We start from the raw sequence: 14,151 nt of genomic DNA, 5'->3' as shown, positions 1-14,151 counted from the left end.
TCCTCTCATCTTCGCCGCTTCATCAACTCGGGTCGTCGCGAGCTTTCCCTTCGCGGAGGTGTCGCTTACTGCCACCGGGTCGTTCGTCACGGTCTTTCTCGCAGTTGCTTCGCCTACGACCGCCGCGTCCGTGAACCGCCGCCGTGCCCTCGCGCCTCGCCCTCCTCGTCGAGCCGTTTCTGTTCCTCCTCTTCTGCTCCTCCTCGCCCTTGCCGTCGTGACCTCCTTGTCGTCGTCGGCTTCCGCTCCGCTGCTTCTCGCCGCCTCACCGCTGCTCCTCGCCGCCTCTGCTTCTTGCTTCGATCTCTGTTTCTTCTTCGTCTTCTGCTTCTTCTGCTTCTTGATTTGTTGAATCTTTGATTTATTGAATCTTTGATTTGTTGAATCATTGTTGGTTTTGAGTTGTTGGTTTTCTTAATTTTTGAATTGTTGTTTGTTGTTGATGGAAGAAGTTTGCTGATTGATCTCTGTTTGTTATTTGCTGTTGTGTTGGTAGTGGTGGTGGTGGTGGTTGTGTTGGGGGGAATGGGAGGGGACGCGGGGTGGTGGTGGGGGTAGGGGGAAGGGGTGACTGGGGGTGGGGGTGGGGGGAAAGGGGAGGCGGGGTGGGGGTGGAGGTGGGGGGAAGGGGAGGACGTGGTGTGGTGGTGGTAGTAGGGGGAAAAGGGACGCATGGTGGTGGTGGGGGTGGGGGTGGGGGTGGGGGGAAGGGGAGACGGGGTGGGGGTGGAGGGGGAGGGAAAAGGGAAAGGGAGAGGACATTTTTGTCCAAAAAAAATAAAAAGGACGATTTTAATACGAAAAAAAAGTTAAGGACGATTTTATATCGAAAATTAGATGAGGGATGGTTTCGATTCTGGCGCTAAACTTTAGGGACCAAAACCATACTTATCCCTTATTATTATTATTGCATAATAGGTAATTAGTCACGTGAATTATTATTATGAAGTCATGTTAATTATGCTTGAAATTGATATAATTGCTATAATTGCCATATACTCTCAATCATATCGATTATATCAATTTAACTATATTAATTATATTCAAATTATTGGTCAATTATTTTAATGAAAATTCTTGCTATAATTAGATTATTCCTATGTTATTATCTTGTATCAGTTGTTATAATTAATTCAATAAAGATATTTATTCGATATATATGTTATTTATATTAATTATATGTCAATATTTATAAGAATGAGTTAAAAAAAGTGATATATAAATATATATAATATTATTTTTATATAAAAAATAAAAATAAATGGATATAAACTGTATTATAAAAAAAATAAAGCCTATATATAGGAATAACGAAAAACTCAAGTAATTATTTATTGATTTTTATGGTTTCTATTACGCTTAATGAAAATTGAGTGATCTAAAAAATAAATATGGAGGCGACATGCACACTTATACTAATACAGAAAGAATATATATTCAAAACACAAATCTATCCTTTATCTTCATTAAATATTTAGATTAATTTAGTTAAATGAGTATTTTAATAAAAGGATAGATTATTATTATTATTATTATTATTAAAATAAAAAATGTCATTAATTGATAATTAGTTTAATAATATATTAAATATTAATTTAATATAATTATAATGAGAATATTTTTTCAAAATAATATAATCATACATTATTCATGAGCTTATTATAATGTAATTAAAGATATTATTATGACATAATATTTACTTTATTTCTATTACACTTTGTATATATCATCAAAAGATGCATATTTCATTATTTTTTCATGGAATAAAATCTGTTTTTATCGGCAAAGAAATTGTGTTTAGGTCAACGATTTACTATATGTTTAGGTAGAGATTTTTTTCGAATATAATGAAAATACAATTAAAGAAATAAAGGATAAAAATAAACTTAAATATATCTGAGAGTACTTCATTTTATTAAAATATTTAAAAATAGCACATCTACGGAAAATACTCATAATATATAAATTGAGACAATAATTTAAAATTTTCTAATACTAATTTAATCAAATACTAATATTAAAACCAAATTACTTAAATAATATTGATTCTATTCTAGTCCTTAGTCATGTATAGAATAGAGTCATTCTCGTAACGACAACCAACTGAAACAACATCGTAAGTTTGAACATTTAGAATTCGTGCAAATTCAGACCATCCTCGTGTTAAATAAGCTTCATCATCCGCTATCCATGCAATGCGGCAAGGTATAGAATTGCCACACCGAGAAACCAAACTAACCCTTATTCCCCTCAATGGCATTGCATGCATACAAAAGAAAACCGGTAATTTCTGAAAAAAATCACAATATGTTATAAAATTATTCTAATAACAAAAAGCTTAAAATAAGAAAATTTAAATATATTACCAATCGTTGAAATTACATATCCGAGTTTGTCACGAATTTAACAAAATTGAACGTAAACTGAGGGAATTCAATCTCATTATGTGCTCCACTTCGAAGATTTTCGGGCAGACGTAAAAAGGATGGAGGGGATGGAACTTAAACTTGCCCTATAAAGTTCTGTGGAAACAATTCCTCAATCAAAATCGAGCTCCTCCCAAGAAAGCTAACTTTAACCACATTCCATTAGGTTGGTCATAATAGGTGAGTAGATCCAACCATCCTTCGGTAAAGTAGAGATTATTTTCCCATTTTTTGAACGCTTACATCCATGTAGTTGGAATCCGAATCAGTAAAGACAACTCAATGAGGTATTTCATGGATGTGATGCATTGTAAACAATTGTGGCAAAAGACAATCGAACTGGAACATTAGACGATAAGAATAACTTAGAGTAACAACAATCAATAAATTATCAAAAGAATAATATAATAGAATGAGTATATGAAAAACATTATAAAAAATTATAAATTGTACCTTAAAAGGATCAATTTCAATAAAAAAACGAAGAATACATTCTTATTATATGAAGTAGTTAAAAAAAAAATTATGAGTTGACTCTCAAATTTAGATTTATGTACCACAGAAAAATACTATATATAGACTTTAGTAAAACAAAAATAAATATGTAAATTATTTATTATTAATGTAATTTTTTATTATATACAGTAATTATGCATCATATATTAATTTTGTTAAAGTTATATATTTTTATCATATCATAATTAGAATCATTATCTTCTATCATGATCAAAGAAATCTCAGACAATAAATAAGAATATTATACCTAATATACACAGATTGAAATAGAAAGGGGGTAGAGATATATTATTATGGACGGATATAATAACTTAAAATGTTTGAAATAAATATCATAAGAAAATAGAATTATAACGGGTTAAAGTAATAAAAAAATTAACTTGTACAATTATTATATGCTAATGCTAAAAATAATTTTACGTAACCCTATTATAATTTTTACGATTACCCGTGATAAATTATTATAATTTTAAGTTGTTACTTTACCCACGTGATAATTTCAATTTTATTATTACAATTTATTATTATTATTATTATTATTATTATTATTGAATAATGAACAAGAATTAAAATTATATCAATATTTTTATAATTAATATAATTAAAATAACTAAAAATATTCAAAATCAATGTGCGTTATTAATATTATAATATTTGATCATTTTATGATTAGAATCAAATATTCTTATCATGATTATCACGACCGGTACCATTATCATATCATTATTATTATTATTATTAAAATGATTAAAAGTATTTTTAATTGATAATTGAAAAGTAGTTTAGTAGTGCATTAAATATTGATTTGATATAATTATAATGAAGATATGTTCCTAAATTGGTATAATTATAATAAAGATATTTTTTATAAAATAATTTAAAATTGATTGAAAATTTCATGCATTTTGGAGGGAGAACGGACTCACGAGAGATCGACACGTCATATTTATTAGCTAGGGGAAAACTCAATTTTAGTATATTAAGTAGATGATTATTGTTGTCTTGTTGATTGTTGATAATCTAATTTTGTGTTGTTAATTGTTGATTTTGTGTTGTTTATTATTGATGGCTGAATGTTTGTTGATTTTGTGTTGTTTATTATTGATGGCTGAATGTTATATTGTGTTCTTAGTTAGTTGTTGTTAAATAAAATTGATAATCTGACTTTGTGGTGGAACATTATGAATTTGAATGTGGATTAGTTATTTATGCTATGATTTATCATTTTTGTGGTAGAACAAGGTTTAAGTGCATTCTGAATTTTAAAAAAATTATAAATATTAGAAACAAAATCAATCTTTACTCTAATTAATATTTTTAAAATATTATTAAGAAAATACAGCTTAAGGTCCAATCTATCTCAATCTTTTCATTCTTCCATAAGCCTGTATTTAAGTACTATATATGTCACTGAAATTAGGCTTCCATTTTTGTCTACTATGAAATGGTGATGATTTTGGGACTCACATAAAGCTTGTATCAGAACAAACTTGTCATGGTATATATTTCAAGAAATGTTATGTCATTATGATCTCAACAATTGAAGAATTTATACTAATATATATAATGAAATGCATGTTCTTGTGCTATAGAATTCTTTATATGATTTGAGTAATTAATTCTCATATATTTGATTTGATTAGTAGGATTCAGATAATGTATAAGTCATGTCCTTCTGATTAGTTGATAATTATTTATTTGGATTTTAGAATGCCGATATTCAATAATTTAGGGGCATTTTTAATTTTTTTTAGTGGCAACTTTTTTCAATTTTAGAGAGTAAAAGTGATAAATTACTTAATATTTATTTATATTAATTTTTTACTTAATATTAATTAATTTATTAATTGTTATCTCTTCAATTTTCATATATGAATCTTGACTTTCAAACCTTTTAATGATGATGGAAATGTGAAAAGTGATCAAGAATAAGGATTGAAAGTTTATATTTAATGATGTAATATTTTTGCGAAAAGTGCTACACATACAAGTCGTTTTAGTTTACAAGTCATACAAGTTGGGCCAAACCCAACAAAAAGGACGCTCACCCATATGAGCGTGTTAACACGTGCGTTACTCAACAGTTTCATAGCGCGCTTCACGTTCCTTCTCCTCATCCTCCTCCTCCTCCTCCTCCTCCTTCTTTGCGTTTCTCTTCCTTTTTCTTTGCGTATTTCATCTTCATCGTCATTTTTTTATTACTGTTGTTGTTGCAACATTTTTTTCCTCCTTCTCTTTCTATTGATTTTGCAACATTATGAATTTTTTTTTCTTTGTTTTATTTTTTTCTCCCAAGAAGAATTATGAAAATATGAAATAAGAAGATGAAGAAGAAGAAGCAGCATAAGATGAGGAGGAGGAAGAGGAAGAGTTTTGAATTATACAGAACTTATCAGCACACATATACCAAAAATTCTTAAAGAATACACCCAAAAATCTTCGTGTTACACCCAAATATCTTCGTGTTACACCCAAATTTGTTGCAAATACAGAAAAATATTTTCTCTAATACTGTATTTTTTTCCTTCTTTTTTCCTTATTTTTTTCCTTCTTTTAGTTGAACGAATGTAAGTTCATTATATTCCAAGTAATTTTGTACCATTATGTGTTTCTTCTTCTTCTTTGTTTGATTTTTTTTTTGTTTTTATTCTTGTTAAAAGAGTAAAATAAGAAGAAATTTGAGAAGATGAAACAAGAAAAAAAAATGAATAAGAAAAAAAAGAAGATGATGATGATGATGATGATGATGAAAAAGAAGAAGAAGAAGCAGCAGAAGATGAGGAGGAGGGAGAAGAAGAGTTTTAAATTATACATAATTTATCAGCATACATACACCAAAATTTTTTAAAAAATACACTCAAATATCTTCGTGTTACACCCAAATGCAGAAAAATATTTTCTTTAATGCAGAACGTTTACATTACATTAAATTCAAATGATCAACGATGAACAATAATTTTCACAAACAAAAACAACATTATTCACCTACAGAATCATAAACTACTAACGAAAACACTAATAGAATTGAACCATACCTCGGCCACTTGATTGGATTCAAAATAATCAATTTTGTTCTGGTTCAATTGACAATCCGAACTTGAATTATTCATTATCTTCAACAACGAAATAACTGATGATAGAGGAGAAGGAGAAAAATAAAGGAGGAGAAGAAATTCGAATGAAAAAAAGAAGGAGGAAGAAAAGGAGGAGGTGGTGTTGCTGGGTTGGTGAGAGGGTAAAATAAGAAGAAACTTAATAAGGTAAAATAAAAAGGAAAAGATGAATAAGAAAAAAAAGAAGAAAATGGTGATAATGATGAAAAAAAGAAGAAGCAGCAGCAGAAGATGAGAGGAGCGAGAAGAAGAGTTTTGAATTATGCAGAACTTATCAGCACACATATACTAAAAATTTTTAAAAAATACATCCAAATATCTTCGTGTTACACCAAAATATCTTCGTGTTACACCCAAATTTGCTGCAAATACAGAAAAGCATTTCTTCTAATGCTACATTTTTTTCTTCTTTTTTTCTTTATTTTTTTCTTTCTTTTAGTTGAATGAATGTAAGTTCATCATCTTCCAAGTAATTTTGCACCATTATGTGTTTCTTCTTCTTCTTTATTTGATTTTTTTGTTTTTATTCTTGTTAAAAGAGTAAAATAAGAAGAAACTTGAGAAGATAAAAACAAGAAAAAAAAGATGAATATATATAAAAAAAAAAAAAGATGATGATGGTGATGATGAAAAGAAGAAGAAGAAGCAGCAAAAAATGAGGAGGAGGGTGAAGAAGAGTTTTGAATTATGTAGAATTTATCAGTACACATATACCAAAAATTCTTAAAAAATACACTCAAATATCTTCGTGTTACACCCAAATTTGCTGCAAATACAGAAAAATATTTTCTTTAATGCATAACTTTTACATTACATTCAATTCAAACTATCAACGATGAAACATTATTCACCTACAGAATCATAAACTACTAACAAAAAAATTAACTAGAATCGAACCACACCTCAGCTATTTGATTGGATTCAAAACAATAATCAATTTCGTTTTGGTTCAATTGATAATCTGAACTTGAATTATTTATTATCTTCAACAACGAGATAAGGAGGAGAAGAAATTCCAATGAAAAAAGGAGGAGGAGGAGGAGGAGGAGGAGGAGGAGGATAACAAAAGAGAAGAAGTGCGCGCGTTGATTGAAATCTGTTAAACTAAGAGGCGCGTGAAATGTGCGTGCGTAAGACCTGCACATGAGAGTAATTTAAAGAAAAATGACTTGTATGGACTTGTATGGTAAAATAGCTTGTATATGAAAAATAATTGTATTTTTGCTATAATATTAAATTTGTAGCGATCAAATTTTAACTTTTTTTAATTTCAAGTTATTTGACATTGTATAAATCTTATGTTTGTATTTTAATTTTAAGTATAAATTTAAAATTTTTATCTTAATTTATATATGAATATAAAAAAATAAAATATTATTTAATTTTTATAACAGTGAATAGAGACGAGACGGACCCCTGTAGATGCGGATTAGAGTAGAACAATCTACTATCCATACATAGGGATGGAAAAAGGCCAAGCGGCCTGCTAGGGACCTGCAGCTTGGTCTGTGTTTAGACTGGCCTGACCTGTTATAAAATAGGCTCAAACTTTTATAAAAGCCTTATTATGTTAATAGGCCAAATCCAGGCTCACTAATTAATCTTATTAGCCTGTCAGGCCTGCCTGGACTTGTTAATACATAATTATATATATATAAATAATTTTTTTATTATTAAAAAAATTATGAGATATTTTAAATTTATTATATTTAATTATAAATAGTTTTGTATATTTTAAATATTTTAAAATTTAAATTTTTTTATAAATATTAAATATAACATATTACATATAAATATATTTATTTAAAAATTATCAGGTCTTTTAACAGATTTTAGTCCAAGTCAAGCTGAATAAATGTTTAATACTTTAAAAAAAGTCTATAACAAATAAGCTCAGACCAATTGACTACATGACAGGTCAAACCTGTTAAAAACAAAGACTGGCCTGGCCTGACCTGATGTATTTCCACCCCTATCCATACATAAACATTTGAAGAATAATAATAGAATTAAAGTAAAAATCCGTCCCTACCCGCCCACTGTCACCCCTGTATGTGTGATTCTATGTTTCCACTCCCACATTAATGGTCAAATTTTACTCATCTCAATCTTTGGAACGTCACTCTCCAGTGTGATTCTTTGTTTTTCCACTCCCACCTTCACATTCTTCTCCGGCTTTTCTACATCCCATTCTCATTTCATTTTCCACTGTTTCTCTCTCTCTCAAACACATTCTCTGTCCATGGATATGCATTTTTATGCTTCATCAAAAGCAAATAACTTTGCCAAAACCGACTCTTATATTTTTCCCTTTCAAAGTTTGCATTTTTAGGGTCTTCTTATAATCTCATGGGCTTGCAACCTAAAACCGAACCTGGTTCACCTCCGATCCTCGCTTCTTCTAGCAACCATGGAAGCTTGAACGAGATGAGCATTTCGGAGCTCTTCTCGGGTTTACGCACCAACTGTGATAAAGCTGAAGAGGTTTTGTTGGCCAGAGATGCCAAACACAAAGCGGAGATTGGTTCCCTCGTTGTGAAGTATGAATTGGAGATGCTACAGAGGCTTCACACCAAAGATCAACTGAAGAAGAAAGAGCAACAGTATCAGAATTTGGAGAGAAAATGGTTGGATGATAACGATGCCATTGCTGCACTTAGGATCAGATGCAGTGAATTGGAGGATGAAAATAAGAAGAATTTGGAGACCATTCAGAAACTGAAGGATGAGAACTACAGATTGGAAAAAGAGAAAATCAATGAAGATGCAAGGGTTTCAAATGAAATGGCTGTTCCTGATTCTCCTCCTTTCAAAAGAAAGAAAGGTGTTGGACACTGCATTGGTGAATCAGGTATGGAAACTCTATGCATGGTTCTCTTATAATATAATTGTGAATCGCTTGAATTTTACTTTCAAACATTTGAACTAGATAGACATGTTTGGATTTGTATATTGTGGTTAGATTCCTAGATAACCGGAAGCATGATATTTTGAATGATATGGATACCACGACATGACATTGTTCATAACTTACAAGATATGATAAGGCTCAATAACTAATATAAAACACACATTGTTGACTTAAAGAATGGAATACTAACCTCAGTATTCATACAACGAGAAATGATCATAAACACATTGTTCATGCGGTTTTGGAGCCCATTTAGGTGTATTAAGCCAATGGAAATGGAAAATTAATGAGCATTGAAGGGAATAACTAGAGGATAGCTCTTTGGGGATGGTTTTCGTGGTTTAATTCTGCTTGTATTGTTTGTTGTTAATGGCCCTAATGAGTTCATATTTATGTTACTGGGATTCTTGTTCTATTCTCCTTGCTGTGCCTACCTGGAGCAAGTTGAGTTTCTTTAAAAGTTTAAAATTAAAAACTAACAAAATGAAAAAAAAAAAAGAAAAAGAAAAGAAGACAGATAAGAACATTATGATGTATTTATTTGGTTGATTATTGTAGAAGATAATAAATTATAGGTGTAAGACTTATGAAACATAATAATATATAAATAAAAGTACAAACCTACTATATATACAAGTTTTTTTGACTTACAAGTTATATAAGTTATGACAAGCCCAACAAAAACAACCCTCACCTATACGAGCGTGTGTAAACACGCGCTAACTCAACGGTTTCAATAGTGCGCTCACTCACGATTATGAAAGATGGTTCTTCTTCTTCCTCGATCAAAACCCTAAACCCTGAAGATTCAAATGACGTTTGAAATCTCTCAAAAAACTATCAAAATCGTCGCTAACACTCAAGGAAATCAACAAGAAACCTTCAAACTCTCCATAATAAAATACGGAAACAAAAGAAGAAAGATTATTCAAGGTACTATTTCACTAATCGTCGAGGTTTTTCACTTTTCTCTTTCTCATTTCGAACGTGAAACACTATATAGTCGTATTTCTATTTATTAAGTAGATTCATTATGTGTTCTTGGTTTAAAATAGATATTACTGCTCTCATCAAACTGTTCAATCGGTGATAACTGTTTTACGTTCTATTTCGCGAATAGTTTAATGTATATTTTCATGTGTTTTTGTGCATGTTTGCATGTTTGGAACTGAGTTTGTATAAATAGAAACTTTCGCTGTATTTCAAATAAATTCGACTGTAACTGGTGCTGTTGTTCTTGAATATTGTATTTGTGTCTCTGGTGTCATTTTATGCATGTTTGGTTGACTTGAATATCATTTTAAACTCATATAAATATCATTTTCTTTTTCTTTAGACGGCGCTGCCTTCTTCTACCCTTCCTGCTTCCATTTCTGCTCTTCTTCCAGGTTACCCCGTGTTCTCCCCTGCTTCAGGTTGCTCTGTTTTTGCTTGTGCTTTAATCAATTCTGTTCTGGTAATATTAGTTAGCTTAGTTTGAATTCTGTTTGATTAGGTTAGATAGAATTGCATGTGGTTAGGTAGCTAGGATGTGGTTAGTGGATTTAGGCCTGATAATTGTTCTGTTCTTGTTATCTGAAATGGTTGAATGAATTTGCTTTGCTGAATGGTGATGATGTTTATGTTCTGTGTATAGTATGTTACTGCGGTGTTAATTTTGGATTCATTTGAATTGTTTGATTGCTGCTATGCTGATCCAATTTGTGTTATTCTGCTTGATGTTGCCTGAACCATATGAATTGGTTGATTGTTTTACATGTTTGATGCAATCTGGATTCATGTGTTATTTTGCTGCTGTTTGTTATCCGGGAACGTCCAATTTACTGCCGGAATGCTGCCAAAATTCTTAGGAAGCAATCTGTTGTTAACTTGCAACTTAGGGATGGAACTTGGCACTTTTTGGTTTGAAAATTCATTCACGTTATACCAAGTACAATTCCTTAGTTGATTTGGTCAGCATTCCCGTTTTATTTTGATTCCCGTTTGTCATTGAAATTGGTTAATTCAAGGAACTATTTGACGGATTTCTGTGTCAAATAGAACCTCGATTAATCAAGTCAATATGAACCTTCTTGCGTTTTCAACATTTCAAGTTAAGTCAAAAGCTTTATGACTTCTTGGTTAAGGTTCAATTTTCACCTTACTTGACCAATGAAGCTAATGCCAAAGCTCACCATTTGATTTAAACTTGTATTTTTTCTTGATTAAGGTTCGTACATTTGTAACAATTGGTGCTTTCCACTGGTGTGAACCCTTTTTAACTGAAATTGCTTTCAACTTTCTTTTGGTTACACCAAGTGCTAATCCTAATTCCTTCAACACCAATTTTTACAAACTTAGTGACCATGAACATTGATGAAGGCTTGCTTTTCTATTGTATGCTTTTATGCAATTCATATTTCATCATCAATGATTTGCATCATCCTTATGAACGTGAGTGTGCTTGTTTCTTATACATTGTGGACTTCTCTTGGTTAAGCTCCATAATTGTCATGCCACTAATTTCTAACCACCTTTCTAACTTTTGACTTAATCGTCTCTCTAACTTGTCAAATTAACCCTTTTCACATTCTTTTGGGGTATGACAGTTGTGATTGCTTAACAAACAAGCATTTGCTGTTATTGCATGAATTTCTTGGTTTGTATTCTGTCTGAGATTTAAATTCTGTTTTCTTGCATTCCAAGAATTCCCTTCTTTAACTCACTTCATGAATATGTCTCAATCCTCTGGTTACCTATTTTCTGTCTGCTACTTGATTCCTTGCTTTATATTCCTCTACCTTCCTTAATTGTCTATATCCTGTTATTGCTGTTTTTTCAGGATGTCTGATAGAGGGAAAGGAAAAGCAAAGGTTACTCCCCGAAAAAGGAAGCAATCTCAGTCTTCCACTACTTCTGCAATCTCCGGCTATGCCAAGATATCTCTTTCTGACAAAGAGAAAGCGGATCAGCTCTTACCTCCTGTTGACGGAACAAGGTTCCCTAATTTGTACTGTGAGCTCCGCTTTCCGGTCTTTCAGAAACGGCATCTGAATTTGGAGAAGAAGCTGTCTATCCCTCCCGATCTGAGGCAATCTATTGAGTCTCGAATTGAGGGGTTAGGCCTGTCTTTCGTGGATCGGGAGTTAGTTAGAGTGAACGAGTCCTGGGTTCAGGAGTTCTACTGCAACTTCTTCAGACCGACCCTCGACTCGATTCACTTGAGAGGTGGGCAGATTCTGATGATGGAGGCTGATATAGAGGACGCCCTCCATTGCCAGCCCAAGGCCAGCGACAAAGATGCTTATCATAGGGCTGAGGAGGAGATACATTGCCTCACCTTCGACTATGATGCACTGAGGAGTGTGATTGCCCTACCGGACGCCCCGTGGGTGTTGGATGCCGGCAAGACGAAGCCTAAGGGGATGTTGTTTGATTACCTGACGAGGGAGGCGAAGACATGGCAGCAGATTCTCGCACACTATGTCATGCCTACCACGCATTTCACTGAGATCCCGATCGACATGTTAGTGCTCGTTGGATGCATTATGGAGGGGAAAGAGCTGTACTTTCCCCGATTGATCAAGAGGTTCATGTGGCGAGCTCATGTTAGAGGCACACTCCCATTCCCTACGTTGGTCACAGAGATGGCTCAGCGGGCTGGAATTCCATGGCTGCCAGAGGATGAGTCACCACCCACAGTCCACGGAAAGGAGAGATTTATTCCGTGGGGAACGTGGGTGAGTGACAAGCCACCAGCCCCGCGTAGAGCTAGAGCTTCAGCAGCAGCGACACCTGGCCTGCCCTCCTCTTCAGCTGCAGCAGGACCATCCACAACACCAGCAGCACCTATCGGACCAGCACCACCACCGCCAGCACCCCAGCCGACTTACCTACTGGTACAGCATCTCATCAGACTCATGGAGCGCAGGGAGCGTCGCATATTGCGACGCTGTAATGGTGTGAGTCAGATGCTAGTTTCGCTGGGCGCCGAGATGCCCCCTGATTCCGACACTTCTTCCGCAGAGGAGGAGGAGCAGACTTAGCAGCCAGAGGCACCCACACAGATTCAGGTTCCCACGGAGACGCAGCAGACCTCTGTGGAGCCACAGCCTCAGCCCCAGCCAGATGCGGACGTGGACCCTCACACCCAGTCTCAGCAGTAGCATCGAGGACGATGCTTCATTCTAAGTGTGGGGAGGTCATCGTTGTCACCGTCGGTGGAATTGCTATTTTGGGTGACAATTTCAGACATTTATCTCTTATGTTGTGTTACTTTGTTTTATTTGCACTTTTGGATTATTGTACATATTAGTATTTTGGGATACCTTTGTTTTAGTTTGTTGCATTTTGCACTTTGCACTTTGGATTGTATATATTTTATATTTTTAGTTGGATTTGCATTTTTAGTTGATAGTTTATAGGTTGTGATTAGAAAAATTTGGATTGTTGAAGCCTAGTTTATCCCTCTTTGCATAAGAAATTTGGTTTGTTTGAAAAAGAGAATAAACTAAGGAATTTTTAAACTTTCTCAATCACAACAATTCATTTACGATACATATAATAAACTCAGTTAAAACAATGAAATTCTTCAAGAAATTTATCTATAGGGCACCACCCCAATTGATTGAAAATTTTTATGAAAAACTTGCTTGAATTATATATATTGTGGAATATGTTTTGAGCTAAGAACACAAGTTTGTGAATTTTGAACTTAATTGTGTGGTTATATCTTATAACCACTTATTTTTCTTTTTGTGTGTAATTGTTCTCTTCCTATGATTGTGATCTGTGATTTATTTGATTCTTTATGTCCATTATTCCATGTATACATGCAATTGTATGATTGAGGTCATCATTTCATTGAGCTCACTTACCCAAATAGCCTACCTTTCATCAACCATTGTTAGCCAACTTTGAGCTTATTTTAACTTCATTTGTTTTTAATTTTAGCACATCACAAGCTTTAAGTGAAAAACAATAAATGTTCTTAATTTGGATCTTTGATTAGCTTAGGCTAGTGAGTGTGTGAATCATTCAAGTGTGGGAAAATTTGGGACATTGGTTGGGATAAAAGGGTATTTTGTATTTCCATTGGAAATTTAGGGGATTGGGTACATGCTCATGCATAAATGTAAAACCATATGCATTGATAAGTTTGTATATACTTTATTGTGAAAAATAAAAGAAAAAAAAATGATAAAGG

At 33.0% G+C, this 14,151-nt stretch overlaps 1 protein-coding gene across 2 annotated transcripts; it reads left to right on the top strand.

Moving 5' to 3' along the window:
- The first annotated feature begins 8,093 nt into the window (after positions 1 to 8,093).
- On the top strand, positions 8,094 to 13,361 carry LOC107638263 (uncharacterized). Of its 2 annotated transcripts, none has more exons than XM_016341450.3 (3): positions 8,094 to 8,906; positions 10,303 to 10,354; positions 11,788 to 13,361. In XM_016341450.3, the coding sequence occupies exons 1-3, from the start codon at positions 8,405 to 8,407 to the stop codon at positions 12,989 to 12,991; spliced, it is 1,758 nt and encodes a 585-aa protein (XP_016196936.1). In that variant the 5' UTR covers positions 8,094 to 8,404; the 3' UTR covers positions 12,992 to 13,361. The 2 variants fall into 2 exon arrangements, with proteins under 2 accessions (XP_016196936.1, XP_016196935.1); XM_016341449.3 differs by having other exon boundaries at positions 8,153 to 8,906; positions 10,303 to 10,381.
- The last annotated feature ends 790 nt before the right edge of the window (positions 13,362 to 14,151 follow it).

Source organism: Arachis ipaensis, chromosome B4, assembly GCF_059453495.1.
Source record: "Arachis ipaensis isolate K30076 ecotype BB chromosome B4, ASM5945349v1, whole genome shotgun sequence".
In the NCBI taxonomy this organism is placed as follows: Eukaryota; Viridiplantae; Streptophyta; class Magnoliopsida; order Fabales; family Fabaceae; genus Arachis; species Arachis ipaensis.
This window is presented reverse-complemented; position numbering and strand designations above follow the sequence as displayed.